Source organism: Ceratotherium simum, chromosome 24, assembly GCF_057802395.1.
Source record: "Ceratotherium simum simum isolate JZ-2026a chromosome 24, ASM5780239v1, whole genome shotgun sequence".
NCBI lineage: Eukaryota > Metazoa > Chordata > Mammalia > Perissodactyla > Rhinocerotidae > Ceratotherium > Ceratotherium simum.
The window spans coordinates 11791152-11818522 of NC_141923.1; the positions used below are offsets into that span (position 1 = coordinate 11791152).

A 27371-nucleotide genomic window follows, 5' to 3' on the forward strand; every position below is an offset into this window, starting at 1 on the left:
GCTTAGCCTTGTCTTACTGTTGGCCTCTTTTCCTGCTCTTCTACCAAAATCTGAAGAATTGTTTAGGTGTTCCCTCCCACCTCCAGAGAGGTTCGTCTCCTGATGTTGCTGGCTCTCCGTATCTGTTAAGTAAATTGTGAGTTTCGGTCAACATTTAGTCGTGGCCTAGCACAGTGCCTGGACAGTGTAAATACATAATAAATGTTGATTAAATGGTTACATAGAAGATTGCTGTGACCTGGGTTGCACACACATCCTGAGGAGGTAAAGGTAGACTCAGAGACAAGAAGATGAGGGATTTGCATGTCACACTCAAGGTTGGGCCAGGTCAGCCACTCTTTACTGTCACCTAGGGAGGCGGCCTGGCTTGGGAAGGTGAACAGCTGAACCCAGAGAGGCACTTATTTTTGCGTGGGATTCATCACCTTTCCCATGAAGAGGGGAATGTTGGTGCTTTCATCTTTGACAATGACTAAGAGGGGCCTGTCGAACCTGGTGGTCAGATGCCTATACCAGCCGCTGTCTCTCAAAGGAGTGTTCCCAGACGCTTCTGACCCATTCTCATCGATGGTCAATGTAGCCATACGCAGGGCCTGGAGGGAAGAGAGAACAGAGGCCTGTTTGAGGCAGAGACAGGCTGCACTGCCCCCTCACGCAGCTGGGAGCAAGGCCCAATGTGGAAGGAGCTGTGCTGGGAGCTCAAGGAAGGGCTCCCTCCAGGGCCCCGTTGAGGACCTGAGTCTTTCTAGCATTTCCTTGGTTTAAAAACCAAAACAATGACAAACAAGCAGAATCACCAGCTGGGTGTCTACCATTTGAGCATTTTTATTAAAGAACCACAAGATTCACAACTGAATCATCATGGTGTAGTGAAAGAAAATGAATTTCCATCACAGAGACCCGGGTTCAAATCCCACTTTTCCCACTAACTAACTGTGTCACTTCAAGGAGATGACAAGACTTCTTGAATCCTCAGTTTCCTAAGTAGGAAAATCAGAGCTATGCAATACGATCACTCAAGGCCACTATGGTGCTTCACCCCACTCAGTATAGTTGCTCAATAAATGTGCATATGTGTGCATACGTGCCTGTGCTTGTGTGAGAAGTGTACTTGTATGTATGTGTAAATGAGGATAACAAAATTGAAGATCTTTACTTGGTAACTGTGGGGGTCAATCAATTCATCACACCTACTTACCCAGCCCCATCCCAGACTCCTCGCTTAACCCTTCACTTCCCCGGGGACTGGTCCCTTCCTTGTCCCTCAACACCATGCTCAGCCCTCTCTCATCAACTGGCCTGTCCTTCCCCGTCCTCGTGCACCTTCCCTGCAGGGGGCACACAGAAATTTCTCCACCTCCTCAAGGCCATTGCCTGACTGCACCAGCGCACCCTCACGTCTCCTCCCTGAGCAACACCCTCAGCCTCCCTGGGAAACAGCCCACAACCTCAGGGGGAGAAGATGTTCTTCACTTCATCCTCCTTGGCACGTCTCTTGTTTCTAGTAGCAGATTTTAAGCTCCTTGGGGACGAGGACTGAGACGGGCACCTTCATAGCACCTAGTCCACAACCAGGTGCTCACTTCGCACTGTCATTGACCTGCAGTTGTCTCTTTGGTCACCTTGAATTCTCCCGAATAAATGGCGTCTCAGCCAAAATCACATGTTAACTCGGACTCAGCGATTCGCCAATAGCTCCCAGCGTCACAGGACGCCGGGGCCAAAAGTCCTCTGACATCCCTGAGCCAGGGCCTGACTTTGTGAATATGGGTCCATCGAGGCCCAGAGAAGGGAAGGCCCTGAATGACGACAAGACAGAGGGAGAGGCTCACCACCTCAGAGGAGGCCCCTGCAATGCCCGAAGCCCGTGAGGCGCCTCCTGCACTCAGTCCTCTGACCACACTCCAGTCTGGGTGACTCCAGTGCCGGTCCTCAGAGGACCTCCATCTGCAGATGTGTTTGTGTGCTCACACTCACCCCTGAGCTGCGGCCCCCGGACACACTCTGACCTACAGACACAGGGGCAAACTCACTTCGGATATCACCTGGGCTGTTTCCTCAGCGACCCCTGAGAGGTCAGCCTGGTTGCTGAAGTCCTTGGTGATGTCCAGTTTGCCCAGGACATCTAACAGTTTGTAGGTTCCAGAAATGGACAGTTTAGGCAAGCGTATATTGGCCAAACTGTCACAATGGTTAGAAAACAAAGGAGTTTCAGAGCATTGAATGTGTTTCCTTTCTGGTCATTTCTCCCACTTAGCGCCCTGCCCCCCTGCCCACACGAGGACGCGAGGTCAGCCTGGGTTTATTCTACTTTTAGCTCCTCCACACCTGTGTCAGAGAATGTTGGGATCACAGGAACCATCTTGTCCTGCAAAGCCTCTCCAACGCCACCTCCTCTGAGAAGCCCTCCAGACAGCTCCAGGTGTCCTCTGGGAAGCACACTGTCCTTCAGGGTTCTGTCACCCCCAGAGTGGGACTTCTCTGGGCCAGAATCCCAGGGGCCACCGAAGCTGAGCACACTAACCTAACCACTATGCCACTGGGCCACCCCTTCTATTCATTTTTTTAACCTCATACTTTGTATTTTCATTTTCGTTTCATAATGTACATAATAGAATAGTGCCGGGGGCATGGGCATTCTATGAATACAGAGATATGCACTAATTTGGGGTCCGTGCTCACGTATTACTTCACTACGGCAGACCTAGTCAAATCACACTGATCTAGTGACAGAGGAACCTGAACGCCCTCAAACCTTCGCTTTTCTGGCCTCTCTGAGCAGGTTCCCCTGCCCAGCCATGACCTTCCATCCTCTAACTCCACATCAACTGCTCCCCTGCCGGGAAGCCCACCTATTCCCTCTCCGTTCTCCCATGCGTGTGTTGGTGTTGCTCGCCCTGCACTGGGGCCGGGCACCAGGGAGGGGCAGTGTCCATGCTGGGGAGGAAGTCCCTGGGGATGGGACTCTGGCCTCCCACGGAGCCCGGCTGGTCTTCCTGAGCTGACGCTGGCCTCTGTCTGGAAGCACAAGGTCGTGCACAGTGGCTGTGGCCCACGGGATGTGGGTCCACCCTCCCACCCTCTGGCCAGGCCTCGTGTGGCAGCTCCCTGGTCAGCCCTGGGCTGGGAATCACCGTCGGTCAATGAGTCTGAGGATATTGGAGAGGTGCTTCTCAGAGAGCATGTCCTCCAGCTGCTGCATCTTCCCAGGGTCGGGCATGATCAGGAAGGCGGTGACCTCCCCCTGGTAATGCTGCAGCAGGACCCAGGAGGAGAGCACATCGATGCGGCGCACATCAAACAGGCCCAGGCGGTTGATCGTGGGAACCTTGACGGTGGTCTTCTTGTCCACTTGGAAGTCTTCTTCCATCAAGTGCCCAGCCTCAAATTTATCCTTCCATTTGCCTGGAGAGAGGTGAAGATGCACATCAGCTGGTGGTGGGAAGAAGGTGTAGACAGGTGTGCTAGAGAAGGGAGCCCTGAGGCCCCCTGGTAAGACACTTCTCTCTGAGCCTCAGCTTTACCATCCATAAAATGGGGCTAAAATGAACCCATCAGGCTCCCGAAGGGCTTTGTGAGGATAATCTGAAGCCAGAGGAGGAACCAGAATTTCTGTATCACAGAGACTAAATGGCGCCAACCTGGGTGCACAGAGCAGGCATTTTTCCTGTGATTTTATGTTTATTTATGGATGGCATGAGGATGATTAACGAAAGTTATTGGGAGCAGTTGGAAGCTTCCCAAGGCAAACTTGGCACCTCTTTGCCTGAGGTTGCCTGCCCCTTGTTAGAGGGCAGTTCTTATCATTCAGGGAAATCACTCTTTTTCTTACCCTAATGGCCTTTTCCTGGACCAACACATGAAATGTGGACGCCTGGGCAGCTCCCCTCTGCTAGATGAAGAGAACTTCACCATCCTGGCAAGTCAGGATGGGCAGAGCCCCAGGGATCCTGAGCCCAATGTTCTCATTGGACGGGAGATGGAGATGGAGGCTGGAGAGGCGATGAGGCCCACCTCAAGCCCACAGCAGAGCTGAGACCTAGATGTGCTGACTCCGGCTCGGCCCTCTCCATCGCACTGTTGCCTCAAGAGCAAGAAGCCAACAGTGTGAGGGAAGCAGCCCCTGGCCTTGACTCTCCCCTCCCCTACCCCCGGCTATTCCTGTGGACTGTTTAAACTGCCTGAGGATGCCCTCTGGGGCCCACAGGTTCCTGACAGTGTCAGCACTCAGAGGGAGGAAGGCTGAGACTCAAGTTTGGTTGAGCACCTACTATGTGAATGTATAGTCCGTATTCTTTGTAACTCGTTTTTTGAAAGTATAAAAATCTGACAAGGAGAACATCATTACATCCATGTTACAGAGAGGAAACTAGAAACTCCAAGTGGTAAGATGACTTGCCCATAGTCAAACAGCTGAGAAGTGGTAGAGGCAGGATTTGAACCCTGGTCTTTCTGACTCCAAAGCTGTCACTATTTCCACTACACTAGAACTGTCAGAAGTGTGTCCCATGAAACTCTTCCCTTCATATACTCTACTAAAATTTGTTTTTCTGGATCTCTACTTTGAGAGACATTGCTTATTGTACGTCCCTCCCTGGTAGGGATTTATAACACACATTAAGACATTAAAGGCTCCGAGAAGTCCTGCAGAGAGGAGGATGATTTGACTGTTGAACCCATCACCCCCTCACTTTATTCAATCATGGAAACTATTTTAATGGCTGTGTGTAGAAAATTGAGTAACACATGCTGAGATGCACTGCCACATCCTATCTTAGACTGCCAAGGAGATTTAAAGACTGTTTGTGAATATTTTTGGATGTTCCCATTTGAAACAGCTCAGGCTGGTGGTAAAACCTACCGTGAAAGAAAATGTAATTCACCAGAGCAAGACTTGTGTCGTTGTCAAGCTCATTGACCAAATCCACCATTTTTCCTTGGATTCCCTTCTCTATAAACTTGTTGATCTCTTTCTTGGCCTCTTCAATGTTCCCAAAGTTGATGGAGAAGGCTTGTGAGTGGTACAGCTTTCTGACATCCTCTAAAAATTTATGCACTTGCTTCAGATTCTCATCAATGAGTAGTATATTGCTGGTGGTCAGCTGCAACTCGTCATCTGGCTGGTTGAGGCTGTCGAGGAGATGTTGTAAGCCTTTGTGGATATCAGTCTGAACTGTCTCCTTGAAATTGAAATTGAGGCCCTGGGGGAGCTGGATGTGAGTGTCACCTTTGGTCCCAGGGGAGAGCATCACAAAGGCTATAGCAATGCTTACTGGGGAGAAGAAGGTGTTGGTGGTGTTGGACTGATGGGCCAGCTCACGGTACAGGCTGAAGGCGAGGTCAGCCAGGTTGGGGGTTATGTTGGGGAGGGGTGAGTGTTGATCGAGATTTTGATCATGCTTGGATGCTTACAGGGAGCCAGGCACCAGGGAGCACAGGCCTGCCAGCAGGAGGAGGCCCCACGTGGTGGAGGATGGCTTTGTCCTGCAAGAGAGAGAAGGGCCACCAAGCCCAAGTCAGGCCACACGATGAGTCCCTAGGCCACTGATCAGCACCATGGAGAGCAACCACAGTTTATCAAACAGCTACTATGTGCCAGGCCTGTGCCAAGCACTTTCTGCATCATCACCACTGAAAGACTGAGAACAATAGCAAAGACTTTGATGGTGCTCACCGTATGCCAAGCTCCCTTCTAAACACTTGACTGTCTTATCTCGTTGCCCTCTTGTAACAATCCCATGATGTAGGTCACATGACAAGTCTCAATTTACAGAGGAGGGGCCAAAGCTCCAAGAAGTTAAGTCACTTATCCAAGGTCACAGAGCAGTAAAGTAGCAGGACCAGAATCACCCAGCCAGGTAGTCTGGGTCTCGAATCCATGCTCTTGACGGCTCCACTAACATTGGCAATGACCCCGCTCTGCAAGTCCCACAGCCCTTATTTTACAAAAGAGGAAACTGAGGCACAAGAAGCATACTGTCCATGCACACGATTACCCAGGAGGCAGGGATGATTGGGTCTGGAGCAGCCCTCGGAGGGCTGCCATTGAAGCCTGTTATTTAACAGACAGAGGCACTGCTGCCCAGAGAGGGGAGGATCCTGCCCAATGACACACAGCCAGAACCCAGCGGGGCTGTGAGGAACCCCATCCTGGCTGATTTGGTGCAGACTCTCCCTGACTCCACACACTTCGTCCCTCTCCCTCAGCGACTACAGCCCTCACCTTACAGGCCACTTGAGCCTGGAGCTGATTATCATCTGATCATCCAACGTCCCGGGCCTGGGAATGCTGTTGAAAAATATCACATGAGAGCTCTCACCCTCAAGGCATCACAGATGCTAACTTTGTCTCATGGGGTGTCTTGTTATCTTCCTTTTACACACTGTGGAAAGTGAGGCTTGGTGAGTTTCAGTAACTTGCTCGAGGCCACACAGCCATTCAAGCAGAGCGGGGACAGACAGCTCTCTCTGCTTCTGGTCTGGGGCTCTGTGTACGGGGGTGTTCCCCTGATAACCGCCCCCTGAAGTGGGATCTTGGTGGCTTCTCAAGGCCTGGCACTCGGGGAGTCAGGTGTCCCAGGCTCAGTACTGTTGACATTCTGGGCTCGGGAATTCTGTGCTGTGGGGCGCTGTCTTGTGCATTGTAGGATGTGTGGCCTCCTAGAGAAAACTAGATGCCAGTAGCAACCTCTCAACCCCCAGGTATGACAAAAATTCTCCAGACATTACCCAGCATCCCCTGGTGTCAAAGTGCCCTGTGGAGGTCCCCTGATGGGGAGGAGGGCTCAGAGCACGAGGCCCACGTGGGCCTCCTCCTCTCAGGTTGGACAGACTTTTCTCATTTCCAAGTGAATTTGGCTCAAGTGAGTCCCAGCTGATTTGCTCATGGGGGCCAAAGTGCTCCCTAGACCTAGTCAGTTTGGGGTGTCCATTCTTCTTGGGTGGGGGCCCTGTCTGGGGATGCCAGGATTCTATTGTGGGGTGTTGTGCCAGGCCTTCAGGAGACCACAGCAAATGTCCTCACCTGTCGCCTTGGGAGCTCGGATGCCCCTGTGGTCCTTCTAGCAGTGGGAGCTTAATGACAACCCCCTCTGAGTGCCAGCGGTGTCCCCACGAAACCCTCACACCCGGCCACAGCCCTTACAAGCCTCTCCTGAGGTAGCTCTATGGTAAGTCTCAGGTCCTAGCCCCCGAATTGTCTGCAGTCCCTGCAGGCAGCTCACCCACCCCCCTGGGCACCACCTGCCCCCAAGCCCTGGGCTTAGATGACGGGGGCCTCGGAGATGCTGGTCCCTCCAGTGACACAGAGTGATGCGGCGGGAGGAGGAAAAGCGTGATTTTTAGCTTCAGACAGATCCGGGCTCTGATCTGCCTCTGTCACTTACCAGCTGTGGACCCAGGACAACATTTTAATCACTCTGAGCCTCCTCTCTGAAATGAGATTGTTGGGAGGAATGAACAAAGTCAGTCTAGTCATCAAAGCTCACAGCCAGAAGGGATCTGAGACGTCAGCTCTTTGGGGGAAGAGGGTGGTGGGTTTTGCAAACGAAAGCTTTCAGGACCAGTGAGGAGTCAAAGGATGGGAGATGGGGCCATGAACCCAGATAAGAAAGGGGAGGAGGTGACAGAAAAGATAGCGGGGTTATCTGAGGAGTTAATGAACACACCTCAGCCTTTCAGAGGAGGAATTCCAACAAAGAGGTCAAGGCCAGGGCTCCAGCGTGCAGGAGGTGGGGGCTTGAGAGCAGACAGGGGAGACCATGGCCGTCCTCTGGAAATCTGGGGAACAGGCCATCATGGGGGAAACTAAAGGGCTTCTGCTTTCTCCAGCGAGATAGTTAAGTGGTGGGGCGTGGAATCTACAAGGCAAGGTCAAAGTCTCTGCCTCTGCTGGAGTTGGAAACAGCCAAGTGAGAAAGAAGGACCCTGAGGCAGAGAAGCACGTTGGAGAATAGGGGGCCCTCCAAGGGGACGCGTCCCTGCCTTCTGCAGGTTGGAGAGACACGGGTGAAGACCACCGAGGCCACGGGGTCCTGTCCAAACTGGGGAGGCTGGTAGAAGGAGAAAAGTAACCCCAGTGCAGCCCCGCCCACCAGCATGGATCATTATAGCGGGCCTACTATGTGCTGGGAGTGTTTGAATGAGGCAATTGCATCCTCCTGGCTGACTGCTGAGTGGCACAGCAGAGGCTTGGCTGCCCGCCTTCGCGTCCTGACCCTGGCAGATCAGAGCCAGACCTGTCTGTGCCTTAGTTTTCTCCCCTGTCAAGAGGAGCTAATCATCCTAGCTCAGTGGCCCAGCCTCACCCACCCGCGTCAGCTCAGCAAGAGGCTGAGGGAGAACCACTCACAGCAGATGGAACTCACTTGTTCCCCAGAGAGGCTTGCTGGGCTGGACTCGCCCCACAGGCTGTCCACACTCCCACACGGCTTCACCTACTTATGGGCAGTCTCGGGGGTTGGGACGCTCAGATAATAAGCCTGGGGAGCCTCCAGAGCTCAGCCAGCAAGGACCTGATATCACCTGGGGGCCTTGCTGTTCTCCCCTGAACTGGCCTAGTCCAGCGGAGCCAGCAGGTGCAAGGCCGTCTGGAAGGGTGGGGCGATGGGAGCCCCGTGGCCATGTAAGACCAAGGGTTCATCTCGCCTCGATGCCCATCTCACGGAGGAGTAAGTGACTGAAACATGTCTGGAGCCTGGGACTGTGCCTGATACTTGGCTGATCTTCTATAAACTTTACTACAAGGTTCCAGATCCAGAAAACCTCACACTGGGAGCTGGAATCCGTGTCCTTCAAGCCCCAAAGCCCATTTGTCCAGGCACAGACAGGAGATGACAGGCAGCTGCCAAACGCCAAGGCTCAGAGGAATCAGTGAAAGAGGGACACTGGGCCACCCTGCTGTGGTTACAGGCTTCCAGAATATCAAGACCTCCAGGGAACTTAGTGCTCACATTTTGCTGGTGATAAAATGGAGGCTGACGGAGGGGAGGCGACCTCTCTGGCTCCCGGGGACCGTGAAGGGGAGAGCTGAGAAAAGATTCCAGGTTGTCTGACTCCAGCTCGGGGTCGTTGGTAACAAAATGTGTGAATATCTGTAATTTATTCCTCTGTTAATTTTCTGTCAGTGAATCAAGAGACAAGGGACGCCAGGCCCCGAATGGTTGCTGAAAGGATCTATGGTCTAGATTAACGTTTACTCTTCGGTAAGAACCAGCACTATATAAAGACACTAGGCACAATCATCCATGGAAGAAACCAGTGAGTTAGGGCTCATTCCCCTCATTTTGCAGGAATGGAAACTGAGGCACACAGATCGAATGGCCTGCTCAGGGCTCCACACTAATTAGAAGGATGATTTGGGATTCCTGAATTCTTTCTGTTTTGTCATACTCCTGTAGCATATTCGTCCTAACATTTTAATGCTAAAAGTCACCTCAGAACGAAAGGAAATTACATTGACAAACTCAGAACATGTTTCGAGGCTATGGATAACTACGAACTAAAGAAAAAAATCATTTTTTAACATAATACACATTTCTAACTTGCTCTGTTCGCTGTGCTGTCTGTGAAAGTCACGCCATGTCATTAAAAAAATTCTGAAGGCTCTTACTTTTCATGGCATGGTGTTCACTTTGTTCCCAGATAAGTAAAGTGATGCCAAGTGACACCAAATGAGCACCTGGTGACGGAAAGTGGCTTTGACTCCTGAGAGGAAGTGTCCCAGCAGTCGTCCGCCGGATCCACCCAGGCCCGACCCTTCCCTGCGGGACTGACCTGCTGTGGCCCTCTCTCCTGTGACTCAGCCCCACGTGCCCCAGGTCTCCCGGCACACGCCCACCACCTCACTGGGCTGACTTCTCCTCATGTGCACTGAGCACTCCTTTTCCGGCACTTTCTAACGTGGCTCCCTCCTGAAGGGTGCCCTCCAGCCTTGCCTTGTCCTCCTCAGACCTCAGTCATCACTCCGGGCTTGCTTCCTCAGTGAAGACGTTGTGAGCGCGTCTCCTCGAGTTCCAGTGGTCTCGGTCAGGATGGGCGGGGCTGTGCTGCAGTAACAGAGACGCTCAGAACCTCAAGGGCTCAACACAGCGAAGGTGATGTCTCGCTCTCTCCACATGTCTCCTGTGGGGCGAACGCGGGGCTCTGCCCCTCGTGGTGAAGCAAGGACCAGGCTGAAGGAGTCACATTCCTGCTCGGATCTTCCGTCTCTAGCTTCTGTGCTCAGTCCTCATATAACGATTTCGATAGCAACAGCACCAATCACAAGACGGCTGCTGCCACCTGAGTGCCTGCTCTGGGCACCTGTCCAGCTTTATTAAACAGCCCTTCCTCCCTGCCTGAGTAGCAGACCAACTGAGGGAAAGCACAAAACAAGGCCTACGGGGACACGCAGCGCCTTCGTTTCTGATAAAGCTGGTATTGGAGCCTGGGGCTTATTTCTGCGGGACAGTGGGCTTCCAGAAACTGGCCCCTGAAGTAGCAGCTTCACACCCCCCAGCACTGTGAGACCGAGGCTGGGCCTCCCCGTGGCCCGACACCCAGGCCGCAGGAAGAATTCTGGGCTGCCAGGCCCAAGACAGGAGCCTCTGTAGAAACAAGCCATCACATGGAGTCCACATGGAAACTCTGCAAAGTAGATATTCTTTCTCACCTTTTGCAGATGGGGAAACTGAGGCACAGAGAGGTTGAGGAATCCCCCCAGAGTCGCACAGGCTGCTGTCTCAGAATACCTCTCGTGCTATAACAGAGCCAGTCTCCTGCCACCCTGGGCTGCTCCTGCGTCCTGCTGGGGAGGGAGCCGCCTTGGTGAGAGTGCCTAGCTCTGATTTCTCCGTCAGTCTTCCCAGATTTGGCTCAGTTTCATTCAGAAGCCGTCCAGGCAGGGCCTGGCTGTGAGTGCGGCCCGTGCTCTGCCTGCTGCCCGGATTGTGACTACCCAACAAGGAGCAGCAACAGAAAGGCCCCAGCCTCTAAAGGGGCTCCCACGTGGTTCAGCGTGTGGGTGTTTGTGGATCGTTTCTGACGGCTCTGGAAGGGACTGAAGGTGCACACTCCCCACGCGGCAGGGCTCTAAGGATTCTGCACCCGATTCCAGAGCGTGGGGGGTTTTTCCCACCACCAAGCAATTCTCCAACCCCAGTTGGGTGTCCTAATATTCAACTTAATTCCGACACTGTCCACCTGGAGACAGCACCTGATCCCACAGGTTAGGGCTCAGTCCCACGAGACTGCCCCCCACACCCCACACTTCAGATGCCAATCGCAAGTCCAGGTTGTGACCTGTGCTTCTGACCCACAGGCTGTAGAATGGAGCTTCCCACAGCCCCCTCACTGAGTCAGTTAATTTGCTAGAACTCAGGGAAACATTTTACTTACTGGATTATTGATTTATTGTAAAAAGATTTAACTCAAGAACAGCCAGATGGAAGAGATGCAGAGAGCAGGGTCTGGGGAAAGAGCAAGGAGCTCCCTCGCCCTCTCCCAGCTCATCACTCTCCCAGCACCTTCACGTGATCACCAATTGGAAGGCTCTGGAACTCTGTCCTTTAGGTTTTTATGGAGGCTTCATGACATAGGCATGATTTAGTAAAATATTGGCCACTGGTGATGGATCTCAATCTCCATCCCTCTACCCTCCCTGCAGGTCTGGGGTTGGTTCCCCTGGCAACCAGCCCCCATTCTTAGACGACCTAGGGGCTTTCACTTAGGAAATTCCAAGGGTTTTAGGATCTCTGTGCCAGAAACACGGATGAAAACTAAATATATATTTCTTATTATAAGTCAGAGTATCACAGCCTCGTTCATTACTCGTTATCCACCACCATTGACCACCGTCCATTGACCACCGTTCTTCAAGGAGGGACCTGATCTCCTTCTCCCTGTGCCCAGGATACTGCAGATACCCAGCAAATGTTTGCTTCTCCTTGTGGTACAAATGCCCACCCCATGGTTTGTGGAGAGGATCAAGTGAGCTCATGACACACAAACCAACATGAGATCTGTATTTCCCGCCTCTGAATCAGTGCACATCTGTGAGAGCCCAGAAGCACCCCTGACCTTTGTCCTCATTTGATGAATGAGGCTCAGATGGCCCCACCAGTCAGGGCAGAGCTTGTGCTCAAACTCAAATGTTCTTTTATTTATTTATTTATTTTTGGTGAGGAAGATCAGCCCTGTGCTAACATCCACCAATCCTCCTCTTTATTTTTTTTTTTACTGAGGAAGACTGGCCGTGGGCTCACATCCGTGCCCATCTTCCTCCACTTTATATGGGACGCTGCCACAGCATGGCTTGCCAACCAGTGCATTGGTGCACGCCCGGGATCCAAACCGGCGAACCCGAGGCCGCCGCAGTGGAGTGGTAGCACTTGACCGCTTGCGCCACCTGTTCAACCCCTCAAATGTTCATTTATTTGTGCTTAAAATCTCACTAGTGTATCATTTTCCTGCAAACTGCCAGAGAGGTGTAAATGTCACTACCGCGTCGTCCGCACCTGAGCCGGGGCCTGCTCGTGTGTTTCCCTCTTATGTGTCTCAGGGCAGAGCTGGGTTCCTGCCTGGAGATGGAAACTGATCTGGAGCAGCCCAGAACTCCCAGCAGCTGTGCTTCAGCTGGGGTTAGGGCAGAGAAGTGGACCCTGTGAGGACTGCAAGGTTGGAATGGTCCATACGGTCTGAGATGGACTGGAGAATGTGCACTGTCAGGGCAGCCCAGGCCTCAGAGTGAGGGACCTGACTTCTGGGCCTGTGCTGGCGGGTCTTCCAACCTGCTGGGCCTCCATTTCCCCATTTGTAAATTGGGGATAATGGTTCCCAGCCTGTGATCTTCAAGGACCTCTTTTGAGGGTGAGACTAGACAGTGAATACATTTAAAAACTCCAAAGAACAGGCGACGCTGAGGTTTAGGCTGTCCTGCCTGATGTGTGGCACACTCCCGTCCTCCTGACGACAAGGTTGCCCCAACGCTTTGCCGGTCCCATTAATTGCCCCCGGTGGTTCCCATATGAGCCAAGGAATGCCCCAGCGGGGGCTTGAAGCTGGTTTGAATTGGGTCTCTGACAAGCAGAGTCCAGAGTAATGTAATGACAGGCCGTTCTTCGAGGTAAATGACGGTGTCTTAGGTGAGCGTCCTCAGCTCATTCAGCCTTCTTCACGCTCCCCGGACTCAGGAATTCCGCCAGCCTTGCACCTGCCCCTTTCCTCCCGCAGAGCGCCAGTGTCGGGGACTGTGAGGTGTGGCCCGGGTTGCTTGCTCCGGGCTGTGAGCTCTTTAAGCTCAGGTGGGAAGAGCTCTAGAAGGTCGGGGGATCTAACTGCAGAGGCTCCCTGGGCGTGTGCTGTGGGTTCCCAGTGTTCTGCACCCTTCGAGGAGGAATCTAGCTCTGTCTGAGGCCAGCGTGGCCGTCTGGTAGGTGGCGTGGGTGACGTGATGAGGTTTGGAGGAACAGGTGGAGCCCCTGCAGCCAGCTCTGCCACTAACCAGCTCCGTGACCTTGAGCAAGACAACCAGCCTCTCCGAGCCTCGGTTTCTTCATCGGTACAATGTGCCTATGAGAGGAGAGCAGCTGCACTCGCGACATCACAGGGCTGCTGTAAGATTAAACAAGAAAACGCTGGATAGCCCCTCCCAGGGAGCCGGGCTTACAGAGGGAGCTCATGGATGCAACAAACACAGTCCCTCGTATTGGCACCTGCTCTGCTATCCTTTAAAAGCTGTTTCAACTATCTGAAGTGAACCTCACACCAACCCAAGGTAGGTTTTATAACCACGATGAGGACATGGAGGCTCAGAGAGGGTTGACAACTCACTAAAGTCACACAGCTGGAAAGTGGTCGAGTCTGAACTTGATCCAGCTCGTTAGACCCTCGGGTCTGGTGTGATTCTAGGTGCTGACGATGTTGGTGTCAGTAATGGAACTGGTGGAAGGTGGAAGTCTCTAGGCAGAGAAAGCTCAAGAGGATATGAGGCTTATTTGGGAAACAGTGAATCCTTATCCATTGTATTAAATTATGTGACATGACACATATGTGGCCATTTTGACTTAAAAGACGTACATTTCACATGACTCAACCTACATCTTTAGGTCCGCGTCGTCCCCAGTGAGTGGCTCAGGTGGTGATGATTAGATTTGCGTGGGACAGGGCAGCCCTCCCACAGGACACGCACATTCCGCTGGGAGTTCAGGGAGTGGCTCCCTCAGCCTGGGGGTCCAGCAGGGCTCCCTGACGGCTGCGGCCCTTCAGCAGGGCCCTGGAGGGCGGGAAGGAGCCACGTGGCCCTTCCTGAAAAGGACTGCTCCCAGGACGGCCTCTAGCTGTGGCGCAGGAGCTGTGGTTTCCCTCTGAAGACCCCAGGGTGGGCCAGGGGGCAGGTTGAAATGTGGCCCCCATCAGAGCTTAGCCTAGGGAGGGCCGGTGGGGCCAGCGAGGGTCAGTGGTCTGCTCTACTTCCTCTCCCACGACCCAGGGATCGTTAGAATGACTCTCCAGAGCAATTCGGGGTCCCTTGGCCACAGGGTGAGGGAGGAGGAGAGCACACAGGGCAAGAGTCTTGGGGGCCTGACAGTGCTGGGCGAGTTTGAGCAGGTGATGCACCCTCACCTGGGTCTCCTCACCTGGGGAGAAGAGTAATGAGGTCGAGGATTCCTGGGGCAGAAGTGAAGTGATGAGGACAGAAGTGTGTACTCCCAGTCCAGCCCCACTGGACTGGGCTCCAGGGAAATCAGCCAGAGCCATTTACAGAAAAGACCCGTGAGCTGTCGGGGTCCAAGCCTGGCTCAGGTGACGATGCGGGATGGGAAGGGGACCTGCTCTTCTCCCTCTGCTGCTGCAGATGTGGCAGCTCCATGTCCCTGCAGAGCTGAAGGCTCCGGGGGCAGCAGGGAGGCAGCCTCGTGGGCGGCACTGGCAGCCCCACGGGGTGAGGGGCTCTCACAAGGCGGCGGGGGGTACAGTGAGCACTGGCAGGGGTGGGGGCTTAGCAGGTGGAGCTAGTGGACGCGTGGTGGAGGTGGGGGCCTCGGGCTGGTCTCTGAGCCCGAGAGAGTCCCCCTTGGGGATTCCCAGACAAGACTGGGAGGCCTGGAGCTTTCCCATGTCAGTAAGCTGTGGGTTTCGGCCAACATTTCATCGTGGTCTAGCTAGCACGGGGCCTGGATGGTGTCAATGCCTAACCGATATTAATACAGCGGACACAGGAAAGATTGCTATGACCTGGGGTCACACACATCCTGAGGACGTAAAGGGAGACTCAGAGACAAGAGGATGAGGGACTTGCACGTCACACTGAAGCTTGGGCCGGGTCAGCCATTCTTTAATGTCGGGGGTCTGGCCTGGTGTGGGGGCTAAACCAGAGAGGAAGTTACGTTTTGGTGGGATCCACCACCTTTCCCACGAAGAGGGGACTCTTGGTGTATCTGTCGTAGATGATTAAGACGAAGGGCCTGTTGAACTCCACATCTGGGGGTAACGACACGGGCATGATTTCCATCCCTGTGGCCCCGGCAGCTTCAGTCCCTTCCTCGTCGACGGTCAGCACAGCCTTGTGCACTGCCTGGAGGGGAGAGAGCACAGAGGCCTGTCCTGAGCAGGGGCAGGGGGCCGCCCCCGACCCGGGCCTGGGAGCAAAGCCCGATGAGGAGGGCGTGACCGGGAGGGCTCAGTCACTCAGGCCTTTCTCCACCCGGCCTGTCCCTCCCCGTCCTCGTCCACCCTCCCTGCGGGGGCACACAGGCCTTTCCCCACCTCCTCAAGGCCGTTGCCTGACTGCACCAGCGCACCCTCACGTCTCCTCCTGAGCAACACCCTCAGCCTCCCTGGGAAACAGCCCACAACCTCAGGGGGAGAAGATGTTCTTCGCTTCATCCTCCTTGGCACGTCTCTTGTTTCTAGTAGCAGATTTTAAGCTCCTTGGGGACGAGGACTGAGATGGGGACCTTCACAGCACCTAGTCCACAAGCAGGTGCTCACTTTGCACTGTCATTGACCCTCAGTTGTCTCTGGTCACCTTGAATTCTCCTGAATAAATGGCGTCTCAGCCAAAATCACATGTTTACTCGGACTCAGTGATTCGCCAATAGCTCCCAGCGTCACAGGACGCCGGGGCCAAAAGTCTTCTGATAATCCCGAGCCAGGGGCTGACTTTGTGAATATGGGTCCATCGAGGCCCAGAGAAGGGAAGGCCCTGAACGAAGACGAGACTGAGGGAGAGGCTCACCACCTCAGAGGAGGCCCCTACAATGCCCGAAGCCCGTGAGGCGCCTCCTGCACTCAGTCCTCTGACCACACTCCAGTCTGGGTGACTCCAGTGGCCGTCCTCAGAGGACCTCCATCTGCAGGTGTGTTTGTGTGCTCACACTCACCCCTGAGCTGCGGCCCCCGGACACACTCTGACCTACAGACACAGGGACAAACTCACCTTAGACACCTTCAGGGGCACTTCCTCAGTGATCCCCGAGAGGTCAGCCTGGTTGCTGAAGACCTTGGTGATGCCCAGGTTGCCCAAGACGGTTTTAAGATTGTAGGTTCCAGAAATGGACAGTTTGGGCAAACGTAAATTGACGAAACTGTCACAATGGTTAGAAAACAAAGGAGTTTCAGACCATTGAATGTGTTTCCCTTCTGGTCATTTCTCCCACTTAGCGCCCTGTCCCCCTGCCCACACGAGGACGCGAGGTCAGCCTGGGTTTATTCTATTTTTAGCTCCTCCACACCCGTGTCAGAGAATGTTAGGATCACAGGGACCATCCTGTCCTGCAAAGCCTCTCCAACGCCACCTCCCCTGAGAAGTGTCGGGGTCTGAGTGACATCTGTTCAGTGAATGATGAGTGAATGCAGGGCTGGTTTCAGCCCTCGGTTTCCATGGAGACAAAGTGTGGCCCCAGGAGGGTCTGACAGGTGAGCTGACTGGCACTCGGGGTCTGTCTGAGCCGTTCTGGATTCAGCCCCTCCTTGTTCTGTTCACTCAGCCTCTGGTGCAGGAAGACGGAGGGGGTGGGGAGAGGTACTAAAACTTCTTGTTTCATCTTGACGTATCTTCTTGTCTATTTTCATTTTCATATATATACGTTTATTATGTATTCTCTTATATATGATTTATTTTATCTATTTTTAATTCATTTGATTATTTACATATGTTTATATTAAGCATATTTATATATTGATGGATATTTTTATAATGTACATAATGGAATAGTGCAGGGGGGGTGGGCATTTTATGAATATGGGGATATGCTCTAATTTGGGGCGCATGCTCAGGTATGACTTCACTACGAGAGCCCCAATCCGGCCACACTGATCTGGTGACGGAGGAAGCCCAACATCCTCAAACACGTGCTGCAGGTCGCCACTCCGGGCCTTCCCTTTTCCGGCCTCTCTGAGCAGGTTCCCCTGCCCAGCCGTGACCTTCCCTCCTCTAACTCCACATCAACTGCTCCCCTGCCGGGAAGCCCACCTATTCCCTCTCCGTTCTCCCATGGCGTGTGTTGGTGTTGCTCACCCTGCACTGGGCCCCGGCACCGGGGAGGGGCAGTGTCCGTGCTGGGGAGGAAGACCCCAGGGACAGGACTCTGGCCTCCTCACCCGTGGGCCCTGTCCCCCCCACGGAGCCCAGCTGGTCTCCCTGAGCTGACGCGGGCCTCTGTCTGGGAGCACAAGGTCGTGCACAGTGGCTGTGGCCCGTGGGATGTGGGTCCACCCTCCCACCCTCTGGCCAGGCCTTGTGTGGCAGCTCCCGGGTCAGCCCTGGTTGGAAAGTCACCTTGAGGATCTCTTTTCCAGGAATGTGGCGAGGATTTCCTTGCTGAGCGTGTCCTCCAGGTGCTTCAGTCTCCCCTGGTCGGGCAGGATGAAGAAGGCGGTGGTGTTGCCCACGTAGTCCAGGAGCAGCACCCAGCTGGAGAGAGTGTCAGAGTGGTGGACATCAAACTTGCCCAGGCGGTTCATCATGGGCACCTTGACTGTGGTGTTCTCGTCCACATGGAAGTCCTCCTCTGTGGTCAACTCAACATTGAAGGGCTTCTCCCATTTGCCTGGAGAGAAGGGAAGGTGGGCATCAGCCGGGGTGGGAAGAGGTTTAGAAAAGTGTCGTAGAAGAAAGGAGCCCTGACCCTCTGAGGTGAGATGCTTCTCTCTGAGCCTCAGCTTCACCATCTGTAAAATGGGGCTAAAGCAAAGTCAGTCTCCGGAAAGGACTTTTGTGAGGGTAATGCAAGACAGGAGTAGGAATTTCTATATTGGCGTCTATAAGGGATGGTGCTCTGGCTGTGCAGAGTAAGCATTTTTACTTGTATTTCATGCTTATTTATTCGAGGGTGGCTTTGGAGATTCTAAATGAAAATTATTGGCACCGGTCATACTTGGCACCTCCTTGCCTGAGGCTCCCTGCCCCTCGTTAGCGGGCAGTTCCCATCATTTGGGGACATCACTCTCGTTCTTACCCTGATGGCCTTTTCCTGGACCAACACGTGAAATGCGTACGCCTGGGGAGCTCCCCTCTGCTAGACCAACAGAACGTCACCATCCTGCCAAGTCAGGATGGGCAGAGCCCCAGGGACCGTGAGCCCAATGTTCTCATTGGACGGGAGATGGAGATGGAGGCTGGAGAGGCGATGAGGCCCACCCTAAGCCCATAGCAGAGCTGGGACTTAGATGTGCTAACTCCAGCTCGGCCCTCACCATCGCACTGTTGCCTCAAGGCAAGGAGCCAACAGTGTGAAGGAAGCAGCCCCTGGCCTTGACTCTCACCTCCCCTACCCCCGGCTATTCCTGTGGACTGTTTAAACTGCCTGAGGATGCCCTCTGGGGCCTACAGGTTCCTGACAGTGTCAGCACTCAGAGGGAGGAAGGCTGAGATCAAGTTTAGTTGAGCACCTACTATGTGAGCATGTGGTCCCATGTTTTCTGTAATGTGTCCAATTCTTACAGCAACCTGACAACAAGGGAATTGTTATGTCCATGTTACAGAGAGGAAACTAGAACCTCCAGGAGGTAAAATGACTTGCCCATAGTCAAACAGCTAAGAAGCGCAAGAGGTAGGATTTGAAGCCCGGTCTTTCTGACTCCAAAGCTGTCACTATTTCCACTACACTAGAGTTGTTCAAAGTATGTTTCATGAAACACTATTCCCTTCATACACTCTGGTACAATCTGTTTTTCTGGATCTCTATTTTGGGAGATATTGCATATTGAAGTTCCCTCCCTGGTAGGGATTTACAATGCACAACAGGATACTAAAGGCTATGAAAAGTCCTGCAGAGAAGACAATGTTTTGACTGTTGAACCCATCATTCCCTAACCTTATTTGATTGTGGGAAGTTTTTTAGTGGTTGTGTTTGGAAAATCGAATAACACAACCTGAGATCCTATCCTGCACTGCAAAGGAAAGTTTAAGAACTGAGTGTTTGAGAATATTTTTGGCTGCTTCCATGGGAACAAGCTCAGGTTGGTTGTGCAACCTTACCTTTAAAGAAAATGTAATTCACCAGAGCTAAAAGTGCGTCTTCGCTAAGTTCTTTGACCAAATCCACAATTTTTCCTTGGGTTCCCTTTTCTACATAATCGTTGATCTGTTTCTTGGCTGCTTCGGTGTCCTTGAAGTTGATGGAGAAGGCTTCTGAGTGGTACAGGTTCTTGACATCCTCCAAAAACTTATTCACTAGCTTCGCACTCTCATTGATGAACAGACCATTGCCCGTGGTCAGCTGCAGCTGGTTATCCGGCCGGTTGAGGGTGAGGAGAAGATGCTGGAAGCCTTTGTGGATCTGAGCCTCTGCTTGCTCAGTGAGGTTGAAATTGAGGCCCTCCAGGATCTGGGTGTGAGTGTCACACTTGGCCCCCAGGGAGAGCATCGCAAAGGCTGTGGCGATGCTCACTGGGGAGAAGAAGATGTTGGTGGTGTCAGGCTGTTGAGCCACATGATGGTACAGGTTGAAGGCAAAGTCAGCCAGGTTCGGGGCAATCTTGTGGCAGGGTAGCTCCTGCTGGTGTTCGTGATCATGCTTGGAGGCATCTGTCTCCTGGACAGCATCTCCCTGGGGATCCTGAGCCAGGGAGCCAGGGACCAGGCAGCACAGGCCTGCCAGCAGGAGGAGGCCCCATGTGATGGAGGAGGGCATTGTCCTGCAAGAGAGAGAAGGGGCACCAAGCCCAAGTCAGGCTGCACGATGAGTCCCTCGGCCACTGATCAGCACCATGGAGAGCAACCACAGTTTATCAAACAGCTACTATGTGCCAGGCCGGTGCCAAGCACTTTCTACACCGTCATCACTGAAAGACTCAGAACAATAGCAAAGACTTTGACGGTCTCACCCTATGCCAAGCTCCCTTCTAAGCACCTGACTGTCTTGTCTCATTGCCCTCTTGTAACAATCCCATGAGGCAGGTCACATGACAAGTTGCGATTTGCAGATGAGGGGACCAAAGGCTAGGAAGGTGTGAGTCTCCTGTCCAAGGCCACAGAGCAGAGAAGTAGCAGGACCAGAGTGTACACCCGGGGAGCCCGGGCCTGGAGTCCACGCTGTTGACAGCTCCACTAACATTGACAATGACCCTGAGGTGCAAGTGCCCCGGCCCTTAGTTTACAAAAGAGGAAACTGAGGCACAGGAAGCATACTGTCCATGCACATGATTACCCAGGAAGCAGGCCCAATCAGGCTCAGGGGTGGTTGGGAAAGCCTGCAGAGGGCTTCCGTGGAACTCTGTTATTTAATGGACAGAGGCGCTGTTGCCCAGAGGGGGAGGAATCTTGCCCAATGACACACAGCCAGAACACAGTGGAGCTTTGAGGAAACTCAGCAGGGGAGTTGTGCCCACTTACCACCCAGGGTGCTCCTCAGCCCCTAGAAGATGTTCCTGAGCCGGAGGGCTGCCCTCACGTGAGTCTGTGGCCTCAGCTACATGAACGGGCTGTGGTCCCTGCAGTCAGCTTAGCTGCTCATCCTGGTCACTGCCTGTGTCCCAGCTCTGGGCTCAGCAGTGACGTGGGAGTTAGAGACGCTGGTCTCTCCAGTAAAGTGGGGTTTGTATGGGGGGGCGGGTAGGGGTTGAAAAAGCATCTCTTTTCTCTTCAGAGAGAGCTGGGTTCTAATCTGGGCTCTGCCACTATCCAGCTGTGTGACCTAGGACAAGTCATTTTGTCACTTTCGCCCTCATTTAGCCTCATACAGAAAGTGAGGTTGTTGAGAAAATTTAGTGAAAAAAGTCTAGACACCAAACCTTCCACTGAAGGGATCTGAGGGAGCAGCTCTCTGAGGGAGAGGCTGGTGAGGGTGGCCAACTTGAAGGCTTCAGAGGATAAGCAGGGGCGGGAGATGTGCTCTACGGCTGGGGGAGACAATAGGGAGCGGCAAGGCCTGTGGCTCAACCTGCAAGTGCAGGCTCTACCTGGCGACGGTCAAAGTCAGCGTCACCCACAGCAACACGGAGCCCGCCGCACCCCACGGAGCTCCTCTGCTCCAGACACGCCCAGCCTCGGGCCACCAGTCTGCAGCCCCCTACATGAACCTGCTCTCCTCACAGATGGGAAACTGAGGTCCGAGCAGAGGAGAAGTGCCTGCGACCACCTAGCTAGTTATTACTCAGAGAACTAAAACAATCGTTTTAATAAAATACAAAGACAAAGGAGTCCTTGGATTTGGAATATGAAAACCTGGGGGGAAAAGGTGGAAATAAGAAACACGGGGCTGCATCTACCCCCTCGGACTTTCGAAACTTTCTTTCCAATAAAGCAGCAAAACGGAGCTGGTTTCTCTCCATCACTTTTTTCTGGCCTTCATGCCTCTAAATAATTCAAATGGAGCAGATCACACATTACATAATACGGGTTTATATTTTTCTTAAACTAGCCGGTGGTTTTAGAGCTGAGGGTGGTGCTAGAATTAGTCTTGAATATTTCCATCTCCCTCAGGTTTCTCTTTGCTTAACCCACTGGATTTTGGTGTGATCCTTCCTGGGTTATGGAAATTCCCCGTCTTTGCAGGGCTCAGAGGTCCTGAGGGATTTCGGCCTTCAAAGGGCGGGGACACTAAATATGCCAAGTGGTCTCATGGCCAGAGGCGGCTGCTTCCAGCCCCGACAGGACTACTACTGCCCTCCTGGCCTTGGCGAGCGCAGTCTGGTCCTGGGCCCTCGCTCTCCCAGCTGTGTCAATCGACGTGGGCAAAGACCTAGATGAGATCCCTGTGCACTGATGCTGGATTCTTAATTAAAGGGGTACCTGGGTTTGGTGGAGAAAATGGACTGAGATTTCCCATGGGGAGGGCTGGGGTGAGGTGCCCCCCACTCAGGGGGCTGCTGGCCTCTAGAAGGTGCAAGGCTGGCTGGGGCTGCGATGGAGAGGGGCTGCAGCTGGGGTGAGCACGTGCCGCCCTACCCCATCCCTCTTCCTGGATGGTACATCACCTACTCTGGCCTCTCCTTTTACAGTAAAGGGTCTGAGGCCCAGAGGGTCGGGGCCTCGCCAAGGCCACACAGTGTGAGTCAGTGACAAGGGAGGACCAAGCCTTGGTTTTCCCTCCACTCCAACTACAGATGGAGACGGCCATGTCCTCAGGTCTCAGACTCTGTGGATGTCAGAATTGGGCCCTGAGGGACCCTGACGTCAGCCTTGAGCCTCCTGTTGGCTCCATTTTGCCCCCTAATCTGTTACTTACTACTTCAGGGGCCCGAGATTTCTGTTCTCTCCTAGCACTTCTATCAAAGGCAGCACCCCACATCCCCAAAACCTCGTGTGGGGAGCCAACCAGAGATGAGGCAACAGATGGTGAGGCACCCAGAGGTGCATGGGTGCCTTTAAACCAGAAGAGTGAAGGCGTCACAGTGAATGTCCAGAGCCCGGGGCAGGGGAGCATCTTTGCCAGGAGGGAGGGTGAGGTGAGTGTCCCCTTGCCTAATCTCACACCATTTCCTCCCAGGAGCAGGAAAGGAGCAACCAAGAGCAACCCAGTGGGGTCCAGGGACATCACTGCGGCACAGGGTCACAACCCGCTGACACCTGCCACTGAACAAGCCCAGATGTGAGCCAGGCCTGCCACTTACTGGCCAGTGGCCTCGGCAAGTGACTTCACTACTTTGAGCCTCGGCCTCCCCTCTGTGAAGTGGGGAAAAGAATCTCTTGCGGGGCAGACGTGAGGGACGGACAGGTGATGGGTGGGCGGAACCCCCAGGTGTGGAGGCCCTCCCCGCACCTGCTCACAGGCAGGGATGACACATGAGCACTGGTGGATTTCTTCCTGGCCGGTTGCCACCTCACCCAGGACCAGAGAAGGGGCCCCTGCTCAGCGCTGAACCGCCTCTGAGTTTGCAAAATTTAAAATTCAGTTCTCCAAGTATTTAGTTCCTGACTCTTAGCTGTGAAGCCCTGTGCCCGGCCAACGTCAGCATCAGCATCACCGTCCTCAGTGTCACAATCGGTCACAACGGGTGTTCCATGTGCACTGTCTCATCTACTCTCCCCTCAAAGCTCACCTTAGGAGGTGGGAATTATTATTAGCCCCGTTGTATAGATGGAGAAACTGAGGCCTACAGAGGTTAAATAACTCACTGGAAACCACAGAGCTAGTTGCTTATGGGACTGTGATTTCATCCTAATCGGCATTTAGATTCCAGACCCTTCTGCGTGTATAAAGCTGAATCCAGAGGGCTTGAAACAGAAAACCTCAAAGGTGGCCTGGCTGAATGAAGAGGGACAGCATCGCTCTGTGGCTAAGGTCAGAGGCTACGAGGCCAGAATGCCCGAGGTCAATTCACTATCAGCTGTGTGACCTTGGACGAGTTACTTAACCTCTCTGAACCTGAGTTTCCTGGAGATGATAAGGGTGCGCTTGCTCATGGAGCTATGGTGCAAATTAAATACGCGCAAAGCGCCAAGGAATGCCTGGCACACAGCCAGCTCCCAGGCAGCATCAGCCACCACAGATGTTCTTGTGGATCTTTCGGAGCGCTGGGAGGTGGCCTGGCCATGGTCATCTTTGTAGGCCCCATCTCCAAAACCAACGACAGAAAAATCACATCCTTCCAACCCTCCAGAGACCAAGGCCAGTGGGGGTGGGGTGAGGGGAAAGAGGGCAAAGGTCATCCACGTTTTGCCAAAGAGGACAGAGAGGTTGAGCGACCGTCCAGGGTCACCCAGCACCAGAGAAGCCTGGAGGCCAGCCCCGGCTTCCCGTTCCCCAACTGGCGCCTGACACCCGAGAGGATTACGCTGACAGTAGCAACGGGATCGGGAGCGCGGGTTCTAGAACTAGGCGGCCTGAGTTTGAATCCCGGATGCTGTGTGATTTGGGGCAAGTTATGAGCCTCTCTGTCCCCAGTTTCCTCACCTGTAGACGGGAATACCCGCGGTAACCACCTCAGGAGGTTGCTGTGGGCCTTAAACGCGCGACTGCAGGCAAGGAGCTGAGAAGCTGCCTGGCCGGAGCGAGGGCCCAGGAACCCAGCTCGAAGCCCCGACGGCAGTGTCCCTCTCAGGGCTTCCCGTGTCCCCAACTCCCAGAGGCCCCCCGTGCACAGGGAGGCCCACTCTGCCACCTCCAGGCTGAGGCCTGGCACGGTTCTGTTCGGGGCAGGTCTGCAGAGGATGGAGGCCCGGTGCGCGGCTGGCACCCTGGGCCTCTGGTCCGGCCTGGCCTCCCCACCAGGTCCCTGCTTGAGCCTGGGCTCCTCACTGTCCCTCTCTGGGCCCGTCTTTCCCATCTGTCGAAGGGGAGGAAGAGACGCACCCAAGCAGTGGGGGAGGTGCTGAGGCTGCGGGGGACACTCTACAAAAAGGCAGGAGCTGTGGCAGCAGAAACGCGCCCTCTCCTGGGTCCCAGGTCACCAGAGCCAGACACCCACTCCCGCTTCTGCGTACAGAGGCCAGCTCATTCACCAGCAGGTGCTGGGGAGGCCCCGGGCAGGCTGGGGGATCAGGAAGGGACCTCCAGGGCTGCTGTTACCATGACGACAGGACCCAGCCCACCCCGCTCCATCCTCCTGCACCCCGGGGCCTGCCCGAGCAGCACAGGGACACGGAGGCCTCTCTGGGGCTCTGGCCAGCGGAAGGCAGACTTACGATTCTCTGTCCCAGGCCAGGGCTGGTGACCAAGGCTGAGGAGACAGACCCCCGTCCTCGTCGGTATTTAAGCATTGGCCCCAGAGCGACGATGGGGGAGGCAGTTGCCGAATATTAACCAGGGTCACCCCAGTTATCAGAAGTGCAAACAGGGACTAAGTCCGTTGGCCGGACACTGAGCCGCCCGCCCACGCTGCCCGTAGGTGCTCTGCTGGGGCAGCAGGCAGCCCTCTGCTCCGTATCCCAAAGGAGGTCATTGTGTCCGGCTCATAAACCGCAGTGTCCTGCGTCCAAGGTGGGGGGCCATGACTCAGACCCTCTTTGGGACAGCATTACTTTGCTGGCCTATGCTCCCGCTGGGGAATTCTCAGTGCCTGCCCCACCGTTAGCAAGAGCTACCATTTACTGGGCCAACTTGAAATGCCTACTGCTGAAGATGCTGCCCTGGTGGGGTCGGAGTAGGTTATGAGCCCATTTGGCAGATGGGGAAGTTGAGGCTGGGAGTGGAGAGGCTGCTCATCCCAAGTCACCAAGCCAGCCTCAAATACGATAACTCTCTCAACTTCCTGAGGAGGAAACGGGGCATGACTGGTGCTGACACAGCCACTTTAGGCTGGCGTGGGTGGCCATGGCACAGGCCGGGAGTCAGAGAGGAAATATATCAGGAAGCGCTGTGCTGCCTCTGGCAAGCTGCTTCCCCTCTCTGAGCCAGGAGGTGTTTGCATCTGCATTGTAGGGATCTGGAAGTCCCACTTCCTAGCGTGCTTGTCAGGGATATACAAAATAACTTCTGTACAGCGCCTGGCACACGCAGGCTCTTTATTTTGGTGACCAAGGCTGAGGAACAGGCTCAGCCCTGTTCCCCAGGTTTCTCTGGGCAGGAGGAGGCTCAGTTCCTGGCCACCCTCGGCCTGTTTCTGTTTTCACTGGATGAGGCTCCTGGCAGACTAGTGGGATAGTCTTTACTGAGACCAATCCACACACTGCTGGAATTTTCCCCTGGAACGTGGCCCCGATCTGGGGCTGTTGCCGGCCCTTCAGTGCACTGGTGGGGGTTGGGGTGGTGGCGCAGGGTTGAGGCCAGTAGGTCCCTGCCTGACTGTGATCGCTTTGAAAACCTAAGGCAGGCCACATCACACTCTGTGGACCCCCTGTGCCTGCTTGGCTCAGTGTGTCCTCCAGAGGCATCTGCGGAATGAGCGGATGAGTGCATTTCTGTCCCTTCTCTCTTGCCCCCAGTCCCCGCTGTGGGACTCTGCCAGGTGGGTGACCTGCAGCTTCCTCTGGCACACGGGGTCAGGCCAGGGAACCCCGTTCTCCCGTTCATTGGCTGTGAGATCTCAGGAGAGCTGTTTAAGCTCCCTCTGCCTCAGTCTCCCCACCTGTGAAATGGGGACGGTGACAGTACCTACCTCATTGGGCTGCTGCAGGGAATAAACACAGTGGTTCAACGTAAGCTCAGAGCCCAGTGTCGGGTACACACTGTCAGCCCTTTATGGTGGTGCTCTCCCTGTGCTGGTGGGTCTCCCTGGTGTCAGTCCCAGTGGGTGTGTGAGGGGAGCATTCCAGGAGCTTCCTCCAGGCTTCTCCCATTCCGTACCCCCAGCCACCCTGTGAGGGGAGAATGCACCACCACCCACACGGGAGCAGAAGGAGCTCAAAGAGGGGAGGGCTCTCCCTTCCACTCACTCCCGACTCCCCAGTTCTACAGTCCGGCTTCGGGGTCCCAGCTCTTTCCCCTGAGCTGGCTGAATGGGCATCTCCCCCTGGGGCGCTACATCCATCCACAGCTTGGAGAGCTGGGCTGTGGTGGAGGTGAGGCCTGCCCTGCATGCCTCCTGGGCTTTTCTTCCTCACCCTGTGCCTCAGTTTCCCCATCTGTGCATTGGCCTCCCTCCCTGCCCCATCTACCTCCAATTCCAGGCTCTGCAGTGGTGGCCACACCTCCTGCTGCAGCCCGACCTCCTCCTCCTCCTTCGGTGGGCCTCTGACTGCTCTGAAGGGCTCTGAGGGCTACAGTGTGGAAGTCGCATGCGCCCTGACACAGCGCCCAGTCTCTGCCTGCCCCGCCCAGGAGGGAGGAAGGAGGGAGGGAGGAAGGAGGGAGGGAGGAAGGAGGGAGGGAGGGAGGAAGGAGACTCCTGGTGGTGGCGGCAGCAGGTCTGTCCGGGAGGGGAGGGAAATTGGAGCAGGAAGCTGCCTCGCACAGCGCTGCCAGAAACCAGGCAGATGCCAGAGGGACCATCCCTGCCCTGGCTGTCCTGCGTGTCACCTGCTGTTCCTGCTGAGTTCCAGCCTGTGTGACCCAGGTCGAGCCAGTTCT

At 54.4% G+C, this 27371-nt stretch overlaps 2 protein-coding genes and 1 pseudogene across 2 annotated transcripts in view; 1 reads left to right on the top strand and 2 right to left on the bottom strand.

Moving 5' to 3' along the window:
• The window catches only part of PPP4R4 (protein phosphatase 4 regulatory subunit 4), a 221834-nt gene that overhangs the window by 181042 nt on the left and 13421 nt on the right, over positions 1-27371 (top strand). The window lies entirely within an intron of this gene.
• Positions 402-6258, bottom strand: LOC101406053 (alpha-1-antitrypsin-like; annotated as a pseudogene).
• On the bottom strand, positions 15302-27151 carry LOC101405880 (alpha-1-antiproteinase 2-like). Its single transcript, XM_087448014.1, has 5 exons — positions 26960-27151; positions 19460-20118; positions 17759-18029; positions 16418-16565; positions 15302-15553 (listed from the first exon to the last, which is right to left on the bottom strand). Exons 1-5 carry the CDS (start codon positions 27079-27081, stop codon positions 15362-15364), a joined length of 1392 nt encoding a protein of 463 aa, XP_087304140.1. The 5' UTR covers positions 27082-27151; the 3' UTR covers positions 15302-15361.

What these genes read in the sequence shown, in the direction of transcription:
- LOC101405880 (XM_087448014.1), bottom strand. Translation starts at nt 27,081, where the DNA reads ATGCGACTTCCACACTGTAGCCCTCAGAGCCCTTCAGAGCAGTCAGAG. An exon ending in CTGGAAAAGAGATCCTCAAG is followed by an intron (nt 16,566 to 17,758) that starts GTGACTTTCCAA and finishes CCATTGTGACAG; the next exon opens with TTTCGTCAATTTACGTTTGC. An exon ending in TGCCCCTGAAGGTGTCTAAG is followed by an intron (nt 15,554 to 16,417) that starts GTGAGTTTGTCC and finishes TCTCCCCTCCAG; the next exon opens with GCAGTGCACAAGGCTGTGCT.